The sequence below is a fragment of the Carlito syrichta genome, unplaced genomic scaffold (assembly GCF_000164805.1).
Source record: "Carlito syrichta isolate Samal-C Ts95f unplaced genomic scaffold, Tarsius_syrichta-2.0.1 Scaffold308872, whole genome shotgun sequence".
NCBI classification, from domain to species: domain Eukaryota; kingdom Metazoa; phylum Chordata; class Mammalia; order Primates; family Tarsiidae; genus Carlito; species Carlito syrichta.
Window position 1 is genome coordinate 112,359 of NW_007252968.1, and position 15,141 is coordinate 127,499.

Genomic DNA, 15,141 nt, shown 5'->3' on the forward strand with positions numbered 1-15,141 from the left:
GCAACTTGACGAGACCTCATTTCTACAATTAAAAAAAAAAAAAACTAGCCAGGCATGATAGCGCGTGCCTGTAATTCCAGCTACTCTGAAGGCTGAGGCGGAAGGATCGCTGGAGTCCAGCAGGTAGAGGCTACGGTGGCCGGGAGCGGCCACTGCATTCCAGTCTAGGCGACAGTGAGACTCCAATTTAAAAAAAAAAATAAAGCCCAAGCCCAGCCAACTTTTTAATTAAGTTGAGAAAGGACAGTAAATTGCAAAACTACATATGATTGTTTATTTTTGAGTTGGGATCTCACTCTCTTGCTCAGGCTAGAGTGCAGTGGCCCAAACATGGCTCACCATAGCCTTGACCTCAGATGATTCTTCTGCCTCAGACTACAGGTGTGGGCTACTAGCCATGCTCAGCTAATTTTCTTTCTTTTTTTTTTGGTAGAGATATTGTCTCACTATGTTGCCCAGGCTAGTCCTGAACTCTTGGGCTCAAGCAGTCCTCCTGTCTCAGCCTCCCTGAGTGCTAGGATTACAGGCATGTGTCACAGGGCCTGGCTTAAGCCGCTGGACCTGACCCCCTTTGATACCATTTTGAAAAATCATTATAGAATAACACCTCTTTATTGCTTGAAATTGTGATGCACTGGAAAAATAAAAAATAAAAAAATCACTCTAAATTTTTACGTCAGAAAACCAAAATTAATATGTTTGGATCTGTTATTTTAGTCTTACTTAATTCTTTGCAAAATTGTGATTATTCTTTCCACATAGTTTTGTATTTACTTTCCCATGTTATTTAGTGGTTTTTTGTTTTGAGTTGGAATCTCACTCTGTTGCTCAGGCTGAAAGTGCAGTGGCACGCTCATGGCCACAGGCAGCCTCGACCTGCTAGGCTCAGGTGATCCTTCTGCCTCAGCTTTCCAAATAGCTAGAACTATAGGCACGCACCATCATGCCCAGCTAATTTTTTTGATTTATTGTATAGATGAGGTCTTGCCAAGATGCCCAGAGTGATGTCAGGCAATCCTCTCACCTTGGCCTCCCAAAGTGCTGGGATTATAGGCGTAAGCCACCACATCCGGCCTAGTGTTCTTTTTAATAATATTTTTACTAGGTACATTTAAATCTGTCACAAGGTAGCTTGTTTTAACTAGTTCATCATTTTTAATATTTCACTTAGCAATAATTTGGTGTTATAAATGAGACTTAGTAACATCCTTTGGATAATTATATTTATGATTATTTCTTTTGAAAAAGTTCCTAGTATGGAATTTTTCTGGAGCAAATGAAATGAGGTTTTGATATGCATTGTCAAATAAAAGCTGTCTTTGGAGGTAGAATACCATGCTTATATATGTACATATGATTCAAACAAGCATTTTTTTGCTTTTCATCAGTCTTATAAGAGGGTACATGTTTAATTTTTTAAAGATTCCACACAATTATTGGAAAAATACAAGTCTTAAAATTCTGTTTGTTTTTTTGGGAGGTGTGGACGAAGCTATTAAATGATTTTCTTGGTAACAGATGTCAATTCTCATACCACTTATGTTAGGAAATTCAGTAAATAATTTGTTGACCGAATGAATGATCTCTGTTAAATAAATTTCTTAATAACTTCTCTTTGTGGTTCTTTGTGTAATGATCTTTTTTTTAATGGCTGCCAAATCATTGTGGATTTGGAAGACTGAAGATTGTCATGTTTTAAAATTAGCTCTAATACAGGGAACAAGAAAAATAGTTGTAACTATTTATTGAAAGCTTTTTGTGTAAAGCTAAGTGCTCCTCAAATAATTTCTATTCCTTTTCGTAATTTTGATAAATAGGTATACAGCTTCTTATTTTACAATTGAGGAAATAGAATTTGTACGCACAGAGTCACAGAAATATGAAGCTGTTAAGACTGAACATAAGTCTCTATCTTTATAACTTGTTTCTGACCATATTGTGTCTGGAGTTAAAGTAGATCTGAGAACTTGTCTTCTATCATTAACTGGTTCCAACTAGTGTGAATTGAATGATTTCTTTAAATGTATATTCCTTTGTTATAAAAGGACACGACAGTCATTCACTTGTTGGAATTTTCTGTTATCCATAATTACAAACTCTTTAAATGAGCAACCATTGTTTTAGGTCCAGTGTTTGTTTGTTTTGAAGACTTCTGGTTTCAGGTGTTTAAGGAAAATATGATTTTCTTGGTAAACCACCTTGTCATAGTAATTCAAATGAGAGGCCCTTTTTTTGGAGCAGGGGGGTGAGTTGGAGTCTCACTCTATCTCCCAGGCTGCAATGCAGCAGCATGCTCACGGCCACCACAACTTTGACCTGCTAGGCTCAGGCGATCCTTCCATCTCAGCCTTTCAAGTAGCTGGAATTATAGGTGTGCACTACTATGCCTGGCTAACTTTTTGATTTATTGCAGAGATGAGTTCTCACCAAGTTGCCCAGGCTGGTCTTGAACCCCGGACTTGGGTAATACTCTTACCGTAGCCTCCTAAAGTGTTGGGATTACAGGTGTGAGCCACCGCACCCAGCATGAAGCTCTTTTTAAACTTTGGTTTTGACTTTTTTGACCCTTACATTTTATCAGAAAGTATATGTTGTATTCTAGGCAAGTTTACTGTTCTAAATCTAATTGCTGGAGTTTTCAAGGCAGTCAGTGAGATTCCAGTCACTCCATCTTTTCTGATTCCTTTTTCCTTTTTTATTCTTGTTCAAGTTCCTTTGATATGTGATACAAATTTCTTTCTTTCTTTCATATTTCTAAGTGCTTGTAAAATTGTAAAAAAGTCCTGGGTATTTGGTTGAACCTAAGCACAGTGGTAAAACTTGATGAGGATTTGGTGTTGGTTACTGGATTTTAAGTAGGAGGAGTTTAGGATTGCACTAGAACTGTCTAGGTTGAGGTATACTGCAGGGAGCAGGATGGAGAACCAACAAGAAGGAATGATTATTCATTAGAGTATTTCTATCAAGTAACTACTTGTTTGTAACATATTGGTTACTTTTAAATGTTGTGATTGAATCATGCCTTTGAAAAGAAATTTGAGTTTAACAGCTTTTGCATTGTCAAGTTATGTAGTAAATTAACTCCTCGGCTAGTGTTTTACAAGCTCAGTCATTTTTGTAGATTTTTATTAGACTTTAAAATGTTACTTGTGAAATTTTATGTTTGCTTCCATAAAATCCAGACTTGACAGCTATTGATGAAATGAAAACATATGATTTTTTTTTTTTTTTTTTTTGGAGTAGACTGAAACCACAGGCGCATGCCACCATGCCTGGCTAATTTTTAAAAATTTATTGTAGAGATGAAGTCTTGCCAAGTTGTCCAGGCTGGTCTCAAACCCCTGGACTCAGGCAATCCTCTCACCTCCACCTCCCAAAGTGTTGGGATTACAGGTATTAGCCACTGTTCCTGGCAAAAATATATGGATTTTGACAGATGGCTTAAGAGTATATTTAAGGGTACTGTACAGATTGCAAGAGAATAAACACAAAGCTAACATATGTTGTTTTCCTTCCTCCTTACCAGTAGTCTTGACTACTACTTTCTTTAGGCTCCTTGTCTCACTACTCCTGCCCTTTCATATAACACTTACCAAACATAATTCTGTTTCTTTATGCCCTACGAAAACAATGGTTTAATTTTTCTTAATTAGTAATTTAGAACTATTAGTATTTGCCATATCTCTGTATATGCTGTTTACTTATCCTAGAGTGAGTTCTCTCTGGATTATCTTCTCACTTACCTTTGTATTCCCCCATTATCCTTCTATCTACGTAGTTTGAAACCCTTTGTCTCGCGTAGTTGGTTAGATTCTTTAGGTCACAAACAAACAAGTTGCGTAATATGTTGATACTAATAGTTATTAGCTATTGGTTATTAATTATCTACTGGATAGCTGGCATTCTGGCTAGTAGAAGTTATTTCAAATATTTCCAACAAATCTACAAGATCATTTTAAAATTTTCACTTATTACAGATAAGGAAATAAAAGACTGGTAAATTAAGTGTTCACACATCTCTTCTTGTTAGTATGGACAATGTTGATCACTTTATACTCACTTAACGAGTATTTAATTGATTATTAGTGTTGTTTTTCTTTTTACATGTTTTACTATTTGTACCAAGAATAATCTGTACCCAAGTTCCTAACCCCATGTCTAACTTTTGTAATTAGCAGAATGAAATTGAAAGTGGTTTGATAAGAACTTTGCATTTGAAAACATTGCAAAATACATAGTTAGAAACTTTAGTAATTTTAGCCTTGACTTGTCGGTTTTACATTTTTACTTATAGAAGTATGTAAATATGCAAAAAAGTTTCTTTAGATCATTTAGAATAATAATTAGCAGTCTTTCCCCCACCTTTTTTTTTTTTGAAGACAGAGTCCCACTCTTTCACCCAGGCTGAACTCCTAGGCTCAAGTAATCCTCCTACCTCAGCGTCCCTAGTAGCTGGGACTACAGGCACATGTTACCACACCAGGCTAATTTTTCTATTTTTTGTAGAGTTTAAATCTAGCTTTGTTGTCCAGGTTTGTCCTGAACGCTTGGCCTCAAGTGGTCCCTCTGCCTGAGACTCCCAAAGTGCTGGGATTGCAGGCGTGAGCCACTGTGCCTGATATTTACTAATATCTGTATCTGTATCTGTTATTAGTAAAAACTAGGTCCTTTATCACAGTGGCAGAACTAGTATTCTACACTGAACTTGTCTGATACCTCTCTTCAGATGAGTGTGATCATGGAATTTATGATCACGCTCATCTGAAGAGAGGTATCAGACAAGTCACCTGCTAAATCAAATCTGGTGACCTCATTTGGGTCTTGATCGGTAGGAATAGTGTTAAAGAATAGATTAAATAAATATTCTCATATTCCATCATGTGTATGTTTGTAAAACAGGTATTTTAACTTAAATATGTGGATAAAAGCCCTTGTTCATCCTGTCTGTAAACCCCTTACCATTTCCCACCACTCTCTCTCATACTATTATTTTCTTTACTCACTTTTTGTCAGAGAACTGACATTATATGGTTCCAGTTTATTGTCTGTCTTATTAATTGCTCTGTTGCACCTGCCCGTTTGCTACATTGTGACATTATTTGATAACACTACTCCTTACTGTGTACTTAATATATATCAGACATCATGCTTGATCCTTCAGATTCATCTGTTAACTTAATTGTCACAAGAACTTTATGGGGCAGATGGGATAAAATATTTGATTAATGTATAAGTCATCAGCTTTTTATGCTTTTTGCTGCTTATGAAGATAATATGTTTGAACCAAGTATGGTAGAATGAAATTTTATGAAATGTTATTAATTGACTCTCTGTCCTGACAGTTTTGCCATACATATCAAACTACTATAGAGTAAATGTTTTACAAATGCTAATTTTTTTTTTTTTTGAGTTGGAGTCTCACTCCGTCACCCAGACTGGAGTGCAGTGGCCACTCCTGGCCACTGCAGCCTCGACCTGCTGGGCTCTGGCGATCCTTCCGCCTCAGCCTTCCAAGTAGCTTGGAACTATAGGTGTGCGCTACCACACCTGGCTAATTTTTTTGGTTTATTGTAGAGATGAGGTCTTGCCAAGTTGCCCTGGTGGGTCTCGAACCCATGGCTCAGGCAGTCCACTCACCTCAGCCTCCCAAAGCGCGAGATTACAGGCTGAGCCACTGAGCCTGGCTACAAATGCTAATTTTTTAAAGTTGACTCAACTTGAGCACATGGTAGGTCTTAGATACTCCAGTGATAATAACATTGGCTTTCTTCTCACTGGAAGTGTTTAAATAGTTGACTTATTTCCGTCTTCCTTTTGCAGGTTCTCCGTGGAGGAGCCAGCCAGCGTCCTTTGACCCCAAATCAGAACCAGCAGGGACAGCAAACAGATCCACTTGTGGCAGCTGCAGCAGTGAATTCTGCTCTTGCGTTTGGACAAGGTCTGGCTGCAGGCATGCCTGGTGAGGCTGCAGTGTTGTTCCTAATACTTTGGTGGGGAGAGGGGAAGGCATCATGTTTGGGACAATGCAGAGGAGACTGGGTAGTGCTTTCAACTTGTTTAGGCTTTGTTATGATTTAGGGACTGGCAGGGATGATATACACTTGCCCTCACATAGATCATAGTTCATTGATGAGAGCTTTGTTCTGAGCCAGTTGTAAGTCTTATATATCGCAGATAATGTAAATGTCCGTGCAACTTGGAATATGTGCTTTCTATTGATGGTGATCTATTTTCTCCTTCAGTATTAGGAATAAATGGAGTGACCTGACTACTTTAGTGTCACTTCAATGCTTTGTCTTATGTTGGTAATTTTGAACAGCATGATTTGGAAGAAATTTCTGGTATTCCTTGATAGGGTCATCCTTTATATTTATAGAATTTCTCCCAAACCAATAGTAGATGTCTTTTTTAGCTGCCTACCTCTTGGATGTGTGTTTATATAGATATAACTTGATTATATGTTGTTCTTGATTCACTGTCATCTGGTCTTGTGCTTTGCATGGGAGTGGATGTAGTTGGTTTTTCTTCATTTGAAATAGGTACTTGTGAGAGCTCAGCTTAACTTTATGCATCTTGACTGTAAAGCATAGTCAATGTAAATTATCCACTTATGAATTCAGTGAATAATGTCAACATGCTTCATTTGTTTTGTTAGATACTAAGCATTTTTGCCTTATTAGGAAGTCACCTGCAGTTTTTCATATGGCTTTAGTTAGGATTTGGAGATTCTGTCTTAACATAGTATTAAAAGATCCTGCTATTGATGCCTGTCTGGGTTTTTCCTGCTAATTTGCAGGTTATTTATGGTTAGATTATTATGTGTTATGAAAGTACTATGATTTTTGTAATCGTTAGTAGAGTCTCACTTGTTTAGTCAAGAAAGCAAAGTTGTCAGTGTATGGTTACTGGTGACATCCTTGGCTATCGCTTTGAAGAGCACAGGTATTTCCTATCCCACCAAATCACCTTTTTAACACTTAACAGAAGATAAATGATATTACTCCTATGGTTCACTTAGTATGTGCCAGACATCATGCTAGATCCTTCACATTCATCTTGTAACTTAATCTTCACAAGAACTTCATGAGGTGGGTGGTACTGTTATTATCCTTATTTTACAGATGAGTAATGGATTTCCAGAGATTCAGGGTCTTTCACCTGTTTAAGTGGTGAAGCCCGGATATAAATCTAGGTCAGTCAAATCCCAGACTTGAATTTGTAATTATTTGAAATATGCTGGTGCTCAGGAGATGTTGGTTTGCTGAATATCTGTATTTATATATTGGCTTGATATTTCCAGGCTATCCAGTCTTGGCTCCTGCTGCTTACTATGACCAAACTGGTGCCCTTGTGGTGAATGCAGGAGCAAGAAATGGTCTTGGAGCTCCTGTTCGACTTGTAGCTCCTGCCCCAGTCATCATTAGTTCCTCAGCTGCACAAGCAGGTGAGCTTACAATGAGTGGACTCCTGTCAGACATCTAAAAGGTGCGACTGATAATGATATTCTTAAAGTATGTTGAAATACACTTTATTTGGCAATTCTTGATATATCACTTCTACTCTATAATGTTTCAAAGAGAGATCAGAAGCAATAAGTGACCTCAGTGGATTCTGTGTTTTGTTGAGGGGCATATACCAGCTGGTTAGAAGCAAAGGTGCAACTCCACTGAGATCATAGGAAGTTGGATTATTCACACAAAATGGCTTTATTGGCAAAGATCCAAAGCTGATTTCGCAGAAATCCAAGTTATTATTTCAAGATAATTTTGGGAGGGGGAGTTGATTTTTTGGCATGGGACAGGAGTGGAGGAAGTGGGAAAGAATAATGAGAGGTGGCATAGTTATACATTTGTTTGGGAGGAATAATGGTTTTGTTTTTGTTTTTGTTTTACTTTAAGCTTTGTATTTTAAAAAATTTTTTTAAAGATTAGGAATAACAGAGAGAGCATCTAGAAGAGAGTGAAGTCCTAAAATAAGAATTTGAGGGACTTTAGTATATGGATTGTATGTTTCTGGAAAAATTCCTCAATATAGACATTTAGGTAATTTGAGATTTTAGGAAGTAATTGTATTTAATGGCTACCTATGGTATGTGTACCCCTTTAAAACTGCAGACACTTTAAAGCTACCAACTTAGTGACCTTGTTCCCATGGTACTTTGACTTCAAATTGAAAGTAGAAATAGAAACTAGAAACTTCAGATGAATCAAAGACAGATTTGTATAGTTCTTTACAAGCTTTGTGTCCGTTTTGAAAAGATAGGCAGCATTAGAAGATTTTTTCCAAAAAGGTAAAAATGTAGTTTTGGAAATGTGGCCAGTCCCCTCCATAGCCAAACGGTTTGCTTTTTCTTCATAGCTGTTGCAGCAGCCGCAGCTTCAGCAAATGGAGCAGCTGGTGGTCTTGCTGGAACAACAAATGGACCATTTCGCCCTTTAGGAACCCAGCAGCCTCAGCCCCAGCCCCAGCAGCAGCCCAATAACAACCTGGCATCCAGTTCTTTCTACGGCAACAACTCTCTGAACACCAATTCACAGAGCAGCTCCCTCTTCTCCCAGGGCTCTGCCCAGCCTGGCAACACATCCTTGGGATTTGGAAGCAGCAGTTCTCTTGGCGCCACCCTGGGATCTGCCCTCGGCGGGTTTGGAACAGCAGGTAGAAATCAGACTGATGTGCTGTTAAAACTGAATTTTAATTATTATTTTTTTACAATCTTTCTGGAACACTGATAATGCATGGAGCCCTGTGCAGGTATCACAGGCAGGTCTGGACCAAGCCCTGTCCTGTGGGAATCCAGCCATCCCATATAACCTGTGAGATGATGAACTGTTGAAATCAGATTATACAGTTAGGGTCTGCTTCAGGTCCATGCTCATGTTGCTACTTACTTATACTCACATAGTCCATTTGTTTCAGAGATTTGAAAAGCAAGGGAGAGTTTTGCAGACATTGGGAAGTATGTGGAGGAAGCTTTAGAAATAATGATATTAAAGACTGAGAGAGGGGGATTTCCAAAGATCACAGGGTTGAATGCTCCACAATTGAGACTGAGCTGAGTGCTTGGCCTGCAGGCCTTAAAGAGTTAGGAGTTTTCCCCAGTCTTTTGAGCAGAATTAAGGTAGACATTGGAAAATTGGGAGGAAAGACAGTAGACCAAGGTATTTTAAATGTTTTTGATGGGATAGGAAAGCAGGATATAGTCAGGTGAGCAATAGGATAATTGCAGATTATAAAACAGTGTGATCCTTAAACAGAAGAGCATGTATGAAAGAAAATATTTTAATTGAAATTGAGGGTGGTAGTAACTCTCGATTGAACCCACTGAGAAAACAGGCTTTTGTATATAAGTCTTTTGTAAGGGGCAGTTACCCCATTTATAAATCTTTTTTCTGTATTCCATTTTTCTACTAGAACCTTTTTGGTTGTTGAAAGGCATTCTTTCTAGTCCATTTTCTTTCACCTTTTCCATAGCTTATGCGGCCGTCAGAGCTTCTTAACCCTCCCCTATTCCATAATATATGACACCAAAGGAAGGTAAATTTGGCATTCGCGTGATGGTTTGAACCAAAGTTTCATGTTAACCTGAGCCATGTCCTCTTTATTACTTTATCTGCCCCTAGAACTGCTACATTTATAGTTAGGCTGTCTCTGCTGACAAATTTGCTGTGGTAAGGAGTCTGGATCAAGTGTAGGAACAGGTCACTAGGCTTGTTCTTCGAAGAACAGGCCTGTTCTTATCTGCATTGTTTTAATTCCATTTTAGTTGCAAACTCCAACACTGGCAGTGGCTCCCGCCGTGACTCCCTGACTGGCAGCAGTGACCTTTATAAGAGGACATCGAGCAGCTTGACCCCCATTGGACACAGTTTTTATAACGGCCTTAGCTTTTCCTCCTCTCCTGGACCCGTGGGCATGCCTCTCCCTAGTCAGGGACCAGGACATTCACAGACACCACCTCCTTCCCTCTCTTCACATGGATCCTCTTCAAGCTTAAACCTGGGTAAGAAACCATTACTCTAACACCACCTTGAACTCTAGAACTCTCTTGTCACCGATGACATTACAAGTACTTTGCACAAGCAAAGGACGGTCCCTTTATCCTAGCAGTGTCCTGGGTGTTTTTCCGTAAATACCTCATGTTATTCAGGCTGTACCTATAGATAGTATAGCTGTTTTGGATTTATTCGAGTTTGGGTACATCCCCTTTATATTCACTTAGCTTTAGTATGAACATTTTATTCTTTGACTACTTTTGAGAGTCTTTCAGTATAAACAGTATAGGTTCATTTCATTGAAGCTGGAAAACACCAAGATAGAGAAAAATGTAATCACCTAGTATCACCACCTGAGATACATCACAATTAATATTTTGCCATCTTGCTTTTTCACATAAAGCATTTTATTTAAAATTTTTTGCCATATTCTTCAATAAATATTTGTAAATGTAAACTATTAGACTACACAGCATGTTAATGAGTAGATGTTTATTTCCCTGTTATATATTTAGGTTGTTTTATGCATGGGATTTTTAAAAATGTTATCATCTAGATTCTAGAAAATGAGAGAAGAGGATCCCAAGCAGCAGGCTGTAAGAGTAAAATGAAAATTTTGTTATTATTTTTGGTGGCAAATCTCAAAATCTTTCAGAAAATGGGAGGTGTTCTCTTATCTCAGAAGTATGGTGTATACTCCTCTCCTCTAGTTATTTATCAGGTTTGAAGTACTGATTTATTTCCTAGATGGGGAAAATAGAATCTTAGATGTAGTGTGACCATATAATATATCATACAAACCAGGGCACTTTTGTGAGTGCATGGGAGTGCTAATAGTAATTTCTCTGTGATGATAGTGTTAAATCAGGACTGTCTTGGTCAAATCATGTATGGCCACTTTACCTATAAGTCTGCTTTTAAGCAAGATTAAAAGTGGCTTCATGGACTTATAAATGAGTACTGACTAAAAACAAATGGGATGCTTTTATTTGGAAAAGCAAAGATTGGGAAATGGTTTTAAAAAATCAAGAAAAGTCCGAAGTGTAGAGTTATTGTTGAAATAAGAGTGATAGCTCTGAGTTTCAAAGAGGTGAGTTTCAAGTTTAAACTATGCTTATGTACATACATTGGGGTGTGTGTGTCTGTGTATGTGTGTGTATATCCTGAAGTTTAATACAGTAAGAGCTATACAGAGGGAAACTCAAAACAGCTGGAATTTATTTAGTCACTTTCAAAGTACTTTGTTTGATGTAATACATCTATCAAGACACTTTTTCCACTGCTGTACACAGTTTTTTGAACTTGTCAATTTTGATGCCTTTTTAGTGCTTCTGCCATTTTTTGTTTCACCTCTTTTACATTGGCAAAACGTTTCCCTTTGAGGACTTTCTCATGGGGAAACAAAAAAAGTTGCTTGGGGCAAGATTTGGTGAATAAGGAGAATGGGGCATGGGAGTCATGCTGTTTTTGGTAAAAAACTGGTGAAAACTCAGTGCAGTGTGGGTAGGTTGTTCTTGTAACTTACCCATCATGTAATGGGCAAACATGTTGAAAGACTTTCCAAAAAAATGCATTGAAGCTGAACACAGCCTCACACAACACTAGCTGTATATACTGATGTCGATGAGTTCCTAGAACTCTTATCTAGCAGAAGAAGCCTGTACTACAATGGGTCTGCCCTCCAAAAGGTAATTCCAGGTTTTTTGGGACCCCTCCTCATAGTTATAGAACTCACTTTCACAGGTTATACATGGGCATACCTTTAGAAAAGTTACAGGGACTTTCCTGATTGGTAGGTCCATAGTAGATGGATAAGGGGATGTAATATATTACTCTACAGTATTTCTAGTGACAGATTCCCTGGCTTTAAAGACTTGGGGTTAATACAAAATCTGGAGGGGGATTTGAAACCCTCAGTTTGATGTGTGGATAGAAGGAAGGAACTAACATTCATTGACCTGACATTCACCTGCCTAGTGTTACTGGTTTTGGGTCCTGTACATAAAGCTCTAGAAAGTATAGTTATTATTTCCCATGTCTCAGGACTTAAATATCTTGCCTTGGTCATCTCAGATTTGACCAGCTTTAGAATCAATCCTTTTTATTCTAAGTCATGCAGTTTCAGGGTACATGTGCCCAGGATATATTGAGCCAGTGCATTATCAGATCCAGAAATATAGTATCTTTTAATTTCTCGGTTTAAACATGTGAACTATGCCATCTCGTACTGAGCACTAAATAAACTAAACCTGCAACATGTATTTTGTGAAGAGCCAGACAGTAAATGTTTTAGGTTTTTGTAGTCCAGATGGTCTCTGTAGTATGAATGTGCAGCTCTGCTGTGTTGAAATATAAAGGGAACCATAGATAAAACGTAAATGAATGAATGTGTAGCTAAATTCCAATAAAACTTTATTTACAAAAATAGATGGAAGGCCAGATTTATTCTGTGGGTTGTGGTTTGTCAAAACCTGAACTAAATGCTGTGATTCTCGGTGTATGAAAATGAAGCTGGTAATATTACCTGCATGCATTATGCCTTTCCTCTTTCTAGTGTATCAACAATTCAGTGTAATACTACTTAATTCGTGTTTTCCCTTTGAAGTAGAAAATAGCTATTGATGTGAGTTATTCTTGTTTTCATGACTTTTGTTGCCTGTCTAGCTTTATTTTTAAGATATCTTCCCTTTTAAAAAATTCACTGTGTTTAAAGTAATTGATTGGTGTACATTTGTATTGAATTTCTGTTATTGTGGGTAGTGCACATACCATAAATGTCATTTCTGAGGAACTTGATATCTTGATTGGTAGAGCTTTGCCTCAGCTCATCTGTTTCCTTGAGAAAAGAAAGGTTCTTCTGTGCCTTAGTCCTGATCTTAGTCCTGAGAAACCGAGGTGTGCTACTTGGTTTCTCAGTCTCTACAAAGAACCTAAAGACGTTTTGGTGCAAGAAACGTAACACCCAATATTTATATGGCCACACCTAATACAGTGTCTCTTATTAATACCGTTTCACTTCTGCCACCAGCCATCTTCAGTGACAAGTAGCCATACTTGGCATTTTATATTCTCTGTGTTGAATACTCAGAAAAAGTTTACTATGCATGGAAACTTTCAACTCAGCGTGGTTTAATGAATTTAGCTAGTAATGCCACATAGCTAGTAAGTGTTTGAATACACATCCCAGCCTGTATCTGTGTTGTTGCCAGTGTGAATCTTTTCACTATCTTGTCGTTTTCACACTTTGTCCCATATGTTAGGGTGCACACAAAATCAGTGACCTGCATAATAATTTTTCTCATTACTTACTAAAAAATCTTTTATTGAGTGCATATTTAAAAATCTTTGATGGTTTTTCATTACCAGTTGTTTACATCCCAGATCCCCAAAAATACTTGATTGCGTTGTATTTCACATCATAAAATTCACCCATTTTAAGTGTGATCTTGGTGAATTTTAATAACTTTATAAGTTGTGCAGCCATCTCTATAATTTATTTTAGAATAGTTTTCTCTGCTCTGTAAGATCCCTCATGTCCATTTGCAGTAAATCCCCCTTCTTACTCTCAGCCCCAGTTAACCTATTGACCTACTTTCTGTCTATCAGTTTGTACTTTCTGGACATTTCATATAAATGAAATTATGTGGTCTTTTCTCTCTGGCTTTACCTTCTTTACGTGTTTTTGAGATTCATCCACGATGTAGCATCTACTGATAATTTGTTCCCTTTTTTTGTTGAATTACCTTCCATTTTATTGTTATACTACATTTTGTCTTTCCACTCGAAGCCGATGGACGTTTGTTGGTTCCACATTTTGACTTTTAGAAATAATGCTACTGTGAACACTTGTGTGTGTGAAAGTCTTTCTGTGGACATGTTTTCATTTTTCTAGAAGTAGAATTGTTGTTGGGTTATATGTTAGTTTTATGCTAAACTTTTTGAGAAACTGCCAAACTGTTTTGCAAATTGGTGTACCATTCTGCATTCCCACCAGCATTGTATGAGGACTCCAATTTCTCTACTTCCTCTCTAACATTTGTTGCTGTCTGTCTTATTTAATATAACTATCCTAGTGGGCATGAAATGTAAGTAATTGTGGTTTTACTTTCCATTTCCCGATGACTAATAATGTAGAGTATCTTTTCATGGGCTTACTAACCATTTGTTTATCTATGAAATGTCTTCTCATATTTTTTGCCCATTCTAAAATTTGAATTTTTTGTTTTATTATTGAGTTGTAACGTTCTTTTTGTATTCTGGATACAAGTTCTTTATTAGACATTGCATTTCGCTTGTATTTTCTCCTGGTTTTGACTTTTTTTCATTTTTAAAATGGAATCTTTTAAAGTGTGATAGTTATTTATTTTGATGAGGTCAATTTATCATACTTTTGGTATAATAGCTAAGAAATCTTGGCTGAATGCTAAGTCTTGGAAGATTTTCTCCTATTCTTTTCTAAAAGATTTTATTGTTTTAGTTCTTACATTTAAGTCTGTGATGCATTTTGAGTTAATTTTGGGTATTATGTGAGGTAAGGGGTCATCTTTTTTGCATGTGGATGTCTAGTTGTCCCAGCACCATTTTCCTTACCAAAGTTTTGTAGTTTTTGATGTACAGATGTCCTGTACTTTTCATATATTCCCTTTTGTAAGATTTATTTCTAATTATATGTGTATTTTTGAAGCATTGTGAGTGGAGTTGTATTCTAGTTTTATTTTTGGATTGATTGTTTCTTTCTTACAGAAATACGATTGACTTTTATTTATTGATCTTGTATCATGTGACCTTGTTGTAGTTGTGTATTAGCAGTTTCAGTGGTTTGGGATGGATTCCTTAGGATTTTCTATATTCAGAGTCGTATTACTTGAGAATAAACGCAGTTTTTCAATCTGATTGCCTTTTATTTCTTTTTTTGTCTGATTGCACTGGGTACAACCTTCAGTACAAGTTGAGCATCCCAATCTGAAAATACAAAATCTGAAATGCTCCAAAGCCCCCAATTTTTGAGTGTTGACATGATACTCAAAGGAAATGCTCACTGGAGTGTTTTCACTCAAATTAGGTGCTCAACTGGTAAGAATAATTAAAATATTTCAAAATCTGAAAAAATTTGAAAAACCACTTCTGGTCCCAAGCATTTCAGATAAAG

The 15,141-nt window shown here is 37.2% G+C and overlaps 1 protein-coding gene across 8 annotated transcripts in view; it reads left to right on the forward strand.

The window, feature by feature from the left end:
* PUM1 (pumilio RNA binding family member 1) overlaps window positions 1-15,141 on the forward strand; it is a 148,697-nt gene that overhangs the window by 106,988 nt on the left and 26,568 nt on the right. For 6 of the 8 annotated variants that reach the window (XM_021716682.1, XM_021716681.1, XM_008066267.1 and 3 more), the window contains 4 exons: window positions 5,821-5,959; window positions 7,301-7,444; window positions 8,359-8,655; window positions 9,764-10,000. In XM_021716682.1, coding sequence (XP_021572357.1) covers window positions 5,821-5,959; window positions 7,301-7,444; window positions 8,359-8,655; window positions 9,764-10,000 — 817 coding nt within the window. The remainder of the gene's footprint in view (window positions 1-5,820; window positions 5,960-7,300; window positions 7,445-8,358; window positions 8,656-9,763; window positions 10,001-15,141) is intronic. The other 2 variants (XM_008066272.2, XM_021716684.1) reach the window with 2 other exon arrangements.